The 10,567-nt window shown below is 43.5% G+C and overlaps 1 protein-coding gene across 1 annotated transcript in view; it reads left to right on the forward strand.

The window, feature by feature from the left end:
- The window catches only part of gpc1b (glypican 1b), a 59,422-nt gene extending 48,872 nt beyond the window's left edge, over positions 1-10,550 (forward strand). Inside the window, exons 6-11 of the mRNA XM_031854523.1 lie at positions 5,308-5,473; positions 5,654-5,784; positions 7,877-8,002; positions 8,296-8,429; positions 8,840-9,015; positions 9,521-10,550. Coding sequence (XP_031710383.1) covers positions 5,308-5,473; positions 5,654-5,784; positions 7,877-8,002; positions 8,296-8,429; positions 8,840-9,015; positions 9,521-9,729 — 942 coding nt within the window. The 3' untranslated portion in view covers positions 9,730-10,550. The remainder of the gene's footprint in view (positions 1-5,307; positions 5,474-5,653; positions 5,785-7,876; positions 8,003-8,295; positions 8,430-8,839; positions 9,016-9,520) is intronic.
- The last annotated feature ends 17 nt before the right edge of the window (positions 10,551-10,567 follow it).

The raw sequence follows: 10,567 nt of genomic DNA on the forward strand, positions 1-10,567 counted from the left end.
TCACTTAGGGACTGGACTTCAAGGGTTAAAATCATGGATACAATTGTATAAGAAACTTTACAGGATATTTAAAATGTCTGCAACACCGTGGGTCCTTATGGGTTAAAATTATAGACCAAATTCTTTTTTTTTTGATAAAAGTGTCTAATTGCCTCGCAAACCTTTTTCCTGGTGTCTAATCTGCCGGAAAGTTAATGTTCTCTGCTCCCACCACATGTTCATTGGTATTCAACATTGGTGTTGAGGGGTCTGTATTCATCTCTTGTTGGTGAACACCATTGCCCCTTCTTTATGTGAACACCCAAACACACGCACACACACATACACACAGGCAGGTTTTTACCAGTCCGTGCAGATAGTATAAAGCAGTGGCAGATCAATGTTGGTGGAAACGAGAGGCTCCATAAAGTATGGCCCCCGGCTCAGACAATCAGCCCCTACACCAACAGTTAATGTCAGCTCCATGCTGAAAAATGTCTCCCTGGGCCGTGGGGAGGGTTAAATACCTCCCAAGAGAAACGGTCCCCTCTGTGTATAAGACAAGACTAAGGTTAAGATCAGAGCAAGACTGAGAAATAACGTCAGCTCCTGAAAGGGAGGTGGCCAATACTGATGCACCGCTGAAAAATATCTCCCGTCAGACACTTGGCAAGCAGGATGCTGAGAGCAGTGGCCCCATGAGAAATATACTCATTCTTTAAGAAAACAATGCTGCTTCAGACATGAATATTACAGTATTATCTGAAGACAATATCACAAGGTCAGACTGTGTGTGAGCATGAAGAGACAAAGATCAGGAGAATATAAATGAATAAATAATGACATCGGTTGTGGTGCTACTACATGACAACAAAGCCACACGCATGTCGAAGAAAGACTGTATATGATCCTTCTCCCTTTCACGCTTATATGTGTTCAGACTAGCACTGTGGGTGGCACAGACTGTACTGTTTGCTTGCATCAGAGTGAGACAGCCTGGCCTATGGCATATCTCTCTCTCTCGCTCTCTCTTTCTGTCTATCTCTGGCCCAGAAAATAGGTACAAGGTCTCACACCTACACAAAGGGACCAGAGGATGTCTCAATTAAGTGGCTGCTGGCAGCAGCAGCCCATCCGCAGCCACAGGGGAGTAAAATCAGGAATAACCATGAGCACAACTAGTCTGGCGTAGCAGGAAGCTGGTGAATAATTAGACTCAGAGAGTGACAGTGACAACTAAAACTGCCTGACCCGGAGCTAAGGGATGCCGCTAGTCTAACGGAGCTACACACAGTTACTAACTTTGACTCGAGCCAGCAGACAGGGAAGTAAGGATCGCAATTAGCATGGGCAGCATGCTGTGTTGGAATTGCTGCTCATGATTTGTGTACCCTTGGACCAGCCAGAATAACTTATGATCTCTGCAACTGATAAGCAGCTCTCTTGGACAAACACTCATGCTCACACTGAAGTAGATGTGCACGCAAGGGCATAATGTTACGGAAACACACACACACACACACACACACACATACCTCATCGTGCCCTCATTTCCCTCCAACGGTGATGAACATTTCCCCTGTGTGGCTACTTCTCGATACACATTTCCTGACTGATGCCATTTTGTTGGTGCTGAAGGACAGTGAGCGATGTGTTCAATTTAACAAGGCTGGCTCGGGGATACGTGTTCATAATTAGCACAGCTTTTACAAAATTACAAAATGTCATCCCTGCGCTAATACCAGGGCACCGGAGCGCTGCCACTCAGAATAAGGTCATGGGCTGGGCACACTCATCGAAAGCCTTAAGAGGGAAGGCAAGAGCACACTGTATCAAGAGAGTAGTCGCTATGGACACACTTGGAAAATCTCTGTTAATGGGAATTTCCAAGTAAGGACCATTGAACTGTGCAATGAGACAGAATGGCTAATTGTTCTTTGACTCAAGTCAAGGCCTGTTGGTGCAATTTGACTGAAACAAGTTCAGACTCCAACCAACTGCTCAGTTTCAAATTCATAATTTGTGTGTCAGTCTGTGTTGCTTGTCTTCCCCCAGCACATAATCAGCACTGCGCTGTACTTATTCAGATTGGAACAGCACTGTGCTGTGATGGGAACAAATGAGACAGTGAGAAGTAGTGAGAGAGGAAAAAAAGACTGTGACAAACTCCAGCGTCCTCTCTTGTCCCTATTCTTCTGCTCGTACCTAGTAAATTGTGCAGAAACATTTCTGTTGATATTTGCCAGAGTTGTGCCCTGCACTGTCCTCTGTCTCCTTTCACTGTGAATAGCTTGGTACACTAATTTGGAGCTTAGCTTTCCCCTCCTTTCCGCTGTAATTCTACCTTAGATTGATTGGGCCCTAACGAGACAACCGCTCCTATTTTTAGCTATGTATCTATCGCCACTTAAAGGGACCAGCGACTGAGGATGTTTACCACACGCTGCTCAGGGAGTGTGAAGCTGGATTGAATAAAATTACTTTTGCTATTAATTGCTTCCCTTGTCTCCCGAGGAAGCGTCTGTGGTTTGGTACAAACTCAGAGGAAAGATAACATGATTCCCTGCCATGTTTTATTTGTTTTAGCGATGGAAAAAATGGAAGTGTAGTGATAGGTGATGAAAGGGCATCCTGAAAGGGGGCTGAGAATAAGACCAAGATGCGCGGAACAACGGAATAATTTGATGGATGACTGTAAGATGCAGTCTTTCTTTCTGGTTCGGTATTAATTCTTCCCTTGCTTCGCTCCGAGCAGCACCAGTTGCTGTGTCCTTAACTTTTTCCGGACTTTTTTTATTCCCTTAGGTAGGGGAGTGGAGGAAGTAGGCCACGTGCTACATTGGCTCACTCTGGAGGCAAGGAGTCTGGATTGTCTTGCTTTGTAACACAAGGGGGAGAGGTCCTAGTAATTATAAAGGAAAGACAAGCAGAGAGAGGGAGGGAGAGAGAGAGACAGAAGAGCCTGGCGCATGATAGCCACGAGCAATATAGAAGATACTCACAGGTGCGGCGAGCATGTTGTGAAAGCGAGGGTAGGGGCAAGAAAGGGTGTGGGTGTTTAAAATGTAACGCAGTCGTGGCAATGAGCTGAACTTGCAACCATCAAAGAGAATATTTCAAACATAAAACTTTCTTTTGATATCGCTAGATGAGAGGATTTAAATCACGCCAGAGAGTGTGTGTGTGTGTGTGTGTGTGTGTGTACTGTGTATATATGTGTGTGCATGTACCTCTATACGTGTTGAAGCAGTTATTTGATCAATTGCTCAGTTGATCGTCTAAAAATGTATCTGTAACAGTCTCGATTAACCAATTTATCAATTTATCAAGCAACATATCTACACTGCGTGTTTTGGCAATTTTGCTTGATAGATTCATCCAGTTCCTTAAAAATTTGGATTTGCTCCTTTTTTCCTATTTTATAACTCATGTCAATTGGTTTAATAATTTCAGGACGGCCCCTTGTGCTGTGGCTAATTGAAATGGGCATTTTGATAATTTGTCTTTCTCAGTTTATCGATTTAGAGATAATGAAAATAATCCTTAGTTGCAGCCTTGGGCATGTGAGTCTTATTGCTGTTTCTAATTTGATGGTCCCTCCTTCGCAGTGCCGGGTGCACCGCAGCTCCTAGAATACAGAGGATGTTGTCAACAGCAACCTCCAATTAGCACCATGGAAGTGTTACATTCTGTTTCGTGTCTGTTGTGCCCGACCCGGGACTCCCGGCATTAATACTGTATGGATGATGTAACAGAAACAAGATTAATGACAGTCTGTCTTTAATAAGTATTTCATTAACACCATCCTAGGTTTTTTTTATTTACTCCCCTGCCAACGCCCTCGGTGAATCTCGTAGCTTTTTTTTAAACATCCCCCCATCTCTCTGGTTTTCAGTCTTTTGCTTCACTCATCCCTGCACACTCCCTACCCCTCACTCGTCTCCCTCACCAAAGAAGCATTCATCTGACTCAACTCTGGCTAATGAGTGGTGGGGTAAGGATGGGAGGAGGGGAGAAAAGGAGGGCAGGAGTGAGGATCTGACTCATGTCTCGTATGACTTGAGATTAAGCCTGGGAATGTGGTTATTGCTTTTCTGTGTCACTTATTTCACTTTATACTGTCCTCCTTGTGCAACTGGCAATAATTACCTACTTCTATTGATCTCTTTTATACATCAGATATCCATTTACTAATTTTGGCTCATTATATATTTTTTCTAATGTGGTTTTAGATTTAATTTGATTTTGAAACAGAGTCAAAATAAATTGCTTTTGCCTTATGTGGCTCAAATAGGATTACATTCAATTGTAATGATCCTTGTGGGGGGATTGGGTTTATACAGCCATAAATAGTCATTCAATACAGCCAAGAAAAATAGACTAAAAACATAACACAATGAAAGGTGTTTGAAACTTTAAAATATTACATTTTCAACACAAGAACTGATGAAATAATGTATTTAAAGCGTGAGAAAGTGCGGATCACAAAGTGGTCTGAGAGTGAACTACTTCACTGAACTACTGACAGGTCTGCAGGGTGTTCAAAGTATCTATCATTTGTTCTCCCACCTGATCCCCATTGTTGTCCGAATCCCACTGTGTATTTGTTAAAAGCTGGTTGTAACTGTAACTTTCCTGTTGGAAGAACTGTTTCCAGGAAAAGCATCAAGATGGCCCAGATGTCAGCTTAGAGGAGCTTTGTATGCGTAGCTGGGCTCGATCCACCTCTTTCTCTCTCTCTCTCTCGTTCTCTCGTTCTCTCTCTCACGCAGACACACACACTTCCTGAGGTTTTGTATGCATAGCTGTACTCTCTTGTGAACAGAGCTTACTGGTATTAACCCAGTTTTACTTTTCACGCACCAGGGCCCTTTCCTGGGAGAACAGCCTTGTGGGATACAGAGTGAAATGGAAGAAGCGGGAAGGATGGTGTCAGGCACTGAGAATACTTGCATGAATGTCAGGGCCTTTTCATCGCATGTGAAACAGAAAGAATACTGGTGGTTTCCAAGGAAACTGTGCTGAATGAAAGTCTGGCGCAAACTGAGAAAAAGGTCAAAAAAGGGAGGTGACCTCCCACAGTTCTGCGACTGTTATTGTCTGGCTATAGAAATATTATGTATACAAGACTTGTGTGCATCATATATTTAATTATCCTGTACAGTAGCAGCAGGGCTCTTAACTGTGAAAGTGGTCAAATGTACAGTTTGATCAACTGCTGCTGTCGTTTTTTTTTAACTTTTAGACTATTAGATCATGTATGCTTAATAAAAGGTACATTTTTCATCCAGGTGCTGTATGTGTATTTTTATCTGTGCCCTACCCCAGGTTCAGCTGAGCCAGGAGTGCATGCGGGCCATGATGAGGATGACTTACTGTCCCCACTGCCGTGGCATGGCCTCTGCCAGACCTTGTGCCAACTACTGCAGCAACGTCATGAAAGGCTGTCTGGCCAACCAGGCCGACCTCAACACCGAGTGGAGGCATCTGGCAGGTGGGGGCCGCGCACACACATTGACACATGCATCCAATTCAGCCATATGTTTGCACTCAGGTTCGCCCGACACATGATGTTACTTTGTGCAATGAATACAGCGGAATCGTTCTGCCAGTGTACAGCATGTTAAACATTTCACACTTTCTGTACGCTAACTGTACTTTCCCGTCTTTGTAGAAACACTGATGCAGGTGGCTGGAAGCTTTCATGGCACATTTGGTGTCGATAGCATGTTCCTGTCCCTCCCCGGTCGCATATCAGAAGGCATGGCTACCATGATGGAGAATATAGAGACCATCAACAGCAAGGTCAGAGCACACATTGGAACACACATACAGCTGTTTACTGTTTATTCAATGAAGAGTTGGAACATACAGTGTTACAGCTACAGTTGAGAACGTCTTATCAGCCAATGAATGGCAACTTCATGGCATGTACTGACACTTCTCATCTCTAGTTAGATGTAAATATTGGTAGATCTTCCTTGCTTGAGGGAAGTAAATCAAAGTCAAATTTGCAAACATATCCATAAAATGGTTGGCACTATATTTTAAAAGACCCTGAAGGCTTCTTGCCTATTTCTAGGAGCCAGGTGGTCCTACAAAAACACACACACACACACACACACAATTTCAGCCAAAGTTAGAGCAGTTGTATTTTTTGCACAAGAGAGATTTCTGTATTTTGTGTTTGTGTCTGTGCTTTACTCAGTGGTTTGAAGTAAGTCGGACTCTTTGGGTGGAAAAAAATGTGATGTGACGCACTTCCACGCACCAATCAGAATCTAGCAATATTGGAATCAAAACGAGATGACAGTTGTGTCATTGTTTACTTATGAAGCCACACGGCTGTCAATCAAATCTGTTCAAAGCACACCCAAATCAGCTGACTGTTGCTTATCTAGTCATGACTATTTAATGTTAAAGAGAAAGCCTTTTCGCTTGGCTAAGCAATAGAAGTAGTAGTGAGGAAGTAACAAATCTTTGATACCATCGATCCATCCGTTCAGAGACTGGGTCCACTCTCACTATGCTACCCTATATCCGCTGCATTCATTTGATTGTGTAATTAACACCTATCATACCACTACATTCATTTGTTGTTGCAATGCTTCATATACTAGGTTGAGAACAAAAGGATGTGAGTCATGACCGATCCTGCAGGCCAAGCGTTTACGTCACTGTTTAATGGCGTTCGAGCAACAGTTTTTATATGGCACTGGCAGCAATAAAAGTCTGACTGGGTTGTTTGGTGAAGGTGAGAAACATTGTAGATGGTGAGAAGAAAGACAAAGCTTCCTCTGTGCTGGTTTGCTGTGAAAGAGCCTGTCAGGCTTGAGGTGAGCCATAGCCTGGCGGACTGCCTCTGACCTGGTTCAATATGGTAATCACACACAGCTTCAGCCTCTGATCTTCATCTCTCGGGGAAAGTGCTGTGTTGATCCCGTGGAAGTCAATTCATGTCTACAGTCTGGTATTATGGTAGACACTGTGTAGGACAGATTATCTCCTATTTACATAATCTGATGACATCAAAAGCCATATGTTGTGTTACTGTATGTACTTTCCCCATAAAACGTACCAAATACAGAAACTGCACTGTGCATGAGTAAATGTGTTTGAGGCCCGTTTGCTACCTACTCCGTTTTAACAGAGTCAATGCCGTGTTTTGATGTCCATTATTCAATCTGCTGTGAACACAACACCAAGGAGTTATGCTGACGAACATGACGGGAATCTTAAGACAGGATTAATTTTTAGTTATGTGTGAAGGTTCAAAGGCTCGAGGCTCCTATAAACAGGCCAGATTGGATGACAGATTGACTGGAGTCTTTCTGTATTCCCTGGGCTCCATTTATAAATTGTAAGCCCCATAGGGACAAGTAGTGCTTCCTGAGCTGTGAATCATTCTGCTGCAGCGATGCTGTGATTGACTCTTGGGGTCATGCAAATAACCAGTACACTGGTGGCTGTTGGCTTTCAAAGGTATAGAGACTTGTATTCTCAAAGGCACTCGTGTATATATAACAAACACATTGTTGTGCTGATGCACGAGAATGGGTTCATAGATTTCTATTCAGAGTGCTGGTTTCAGCATCATTACATTTTAGTCTTGTTAACACCAACACCAATAAGAACTGCACACGGAAGGAAAATAAACTTTATAGAGCGAGTCTGAACTCTGAAGCCTTTCATTTCAAGTTACTCTGTGAAGATGAATCCGATGATAAAGCACAGAGATCTGATTTAGGACTTGCAGTGTTTTGAAAGCTGAGTAAAGTATAAACATTTTTTGTCAAAACTGAACTTCATTTCCTCATACGACCCTTTTGTTAACTCGCGTACCCTCTCTCCACATTTTGTTCATCAATCGTCTTTCCTTCGCTTCCTCTTGCCCCAGTTGTTCCAGGCGTGTGGCAACATCAGAGAGGGAGGAGCCAGCAGCACGGGAGTCGATGACATGAAGAGAGGGAAGGTTACGGCGGAGGACAGGCTGGAAACCAGCTCGAACACAATGTTCAAACTGGTGAGTATTTACCTGTCTGAGTCTGCGTCCTCGTTGTTGCTCTCTGATGGCTTCGTCCGGCCCATTCATAGTGACGGTTTATGATGCAAGAGCCATCGTTCATCATGGCCAATTAAACCTTTTTTTCTGTTCATTTCACCTTTACACAGACAACTATGGGGTGATTAGATGAGAATGAATGCTTGGATGGATGGATGAGTCATATGACGGAGCACTGCAGTTCTTTTATTGAGGAACCATCATGCTGTGATTTTGAACAAAGTGTAAAAGGTCACAAATTTGCTCTGCCCAAGGTGTCTGATGTAACCGCGAGACTGAGGGACATGCAGCCGTACTGGGTTTCTCTCCCAAGCATTCTCTGCAGTGACAGAGTTGCCACTGGAACAGGGGCCGAGGATAAGTGTTGGAACGGCATGAATCGTGCTAGGTAAGGCACAACAACCCATGAAGAAATGTATTTCAATATAAGATATAAAAGTAAAAGAATTGACAAGATATCTTTCAAAATGGTGACGTTTAATGCACAGTATAATGGGTACTGTGAGGTGCTGTTGAACTGTTGAATGAGTAGTACTTTTTTCTTGTGTTAGCGGCTAGAATTTTACAGTATAGGTGCAAAGGTGCAGCTGTCATTCTGGTCCCCTTAAAATGATGTGTCTAAAGCAACTCCACTGAATCATGGGAAATGAAGGAAAATCAATGTGCCTTTATCCTGCCCATGCCACTTCTAGGCCACAGTGTCCACTGTTCACCGAAGGTTTCACTGTGTCCAATTAACTGTGGTGGGAAGCTGCTAAAATTCCAGACGTTGTGTAATGAAATGTTAATGTGTGCCAGGTACCTTCCTGAGGTGATGGGTGACGGCCTTGCCAGCCAGATCAACAACCCTGAAGTGGAAATCGACATCACCAAACCAGACATGACAATACGCCAACAGATAATGCAGCTGAAGATCATGACTCACCGCCTGAGGAATGCTCTCAACGGCCAGGATGTGGACTTTCAGGACACCAGTGAGTCCTTTTACCATCACAGCTCAGAGGTTTCTCAAGATCATTCACAGGAAACTTCATCCCGGATGACTCTCTGTTAATTAGAAGCTTTTTTTAACAAGGTGCAGATTGTAGGAAGTAACTCTATTTCTGTTTATGTGAGGAGACAGCACACTTCTATCTTAGCTGGTAGAAACTCCAGCAAAAGGGCAAAAGCAGTATGTTTGGAATAAGATGTCAGTATAAAAATGCATGGCCTAAATCAATGTGCCTTTTTGAATTATTGAAGTGATATTTCATACCACATAATGCAAGTAACACAAGGTGATGCTGGCATTCAAATTCACATCCTTTTTCTCGAGCCAGCACCAGGACAGTGAACCTCATATTTCTTGCTGGTAGTTTAATATTGATGAGTGTGTTGCAGATGTCTTAATATGTTAATTCTATGAATACACAAGCAACCCCATTTGTGACTTGCATGTATGTCGAACCGTTAAATTCATGTCCTAACCTCTGTCTATAGGCGATGATGTCAGCGGTTCAGGAAGCGGCATGTGCGCCGACAATACGTGTTCCCGTGACCCGCGCCTTGTTGTCCCCATCACCGACCGACCCACATTCTATCCCAACCCTCCAGAAAACAAGAAGGTAAAAAGCTCCAGCTGCGGCCAGAACCTCCCCGGCATCACCATATTCCTGCTTCCATTGCTCATTTTGCTGCTCCGGCGATAATTGACGGAGGAATCTACCAACTGGGACTGAGTTTGGGACATGGAGGTCGGGGAAGAGTCTGAAAGGGGAGGGAGGAGATGTTGGGAGTTATTTACTTTGCCAAAACTAAATAAGTAAAAGGCAACAACAACAAAAAAATCACTTTGATGGACTTCGTGTTGGTTTTGGATTAGAACTAAATGGATTTACGAGTATTCATAAGTGTTTTCTTTTCTTTTATTTCTTGCTATATTATGACACCATTAGAGCTGGTCTTTTCGCATCTTCTAATGTTTTGTTTCTGGTGTTTGGGTTTTCTGAGATTATATCTGTACCTAAAACATGTGTAAGACTATATTGCTAACAGTATGTTGGTGTTGACACCATGGGGAGATGGAGAATGGGCTTTGCAGCGGCACTAAGATTTGTAATTCCACTCCTTTAAAACAGCACTTATGTTCAGCAGAATCATTTATTTATCAATAACTCACAACAGACCCCAGAGTGGTTTAATCACTCCCCAATCTACACAAACCACAAACTAAAATGAAATACAATATTGATGACTTTTAAAGGGGGATGATCTGGACAGCACGACCCAGCAGACCTCTTAATGCATTAAGCTTCACAATACGATTACACCTACACACACACACACACACACACACTCTCTCTCTCACAGCGAGGATGCGAGCGTCAGCACTTTTTGCCATTTCATCGTGTAAGCTGTAATAAAAGCCGTGATCACATTCACACCGGCATGATCGTCTAATGTGGGATTAACGTGACACCGTCCGCCACTCCATCCACTCGTCCCTACACCCCCCCCCCCCCCCCCCCCCCCCCCCCCCCCCCCCCC

This window comes from Anarrhichthys ocellatus, unplaced genomic scaffold (genome assembly GCF_004355925.1).
Source record: "Anarrhichthys ocellatus isolate YVR2014 unplaced genomic scaffold, GSC_Weel_1.0 scaffold15, whole genome shotgun sequence".
Taxonomy (NCBI): domain Eukaryota; kingdom Metazoa; phylum Chordata; class Actinopteri; order Perciformes; family Anarhichadidae; genus Anarrhichthys; species Anarrhichthys ocellatus.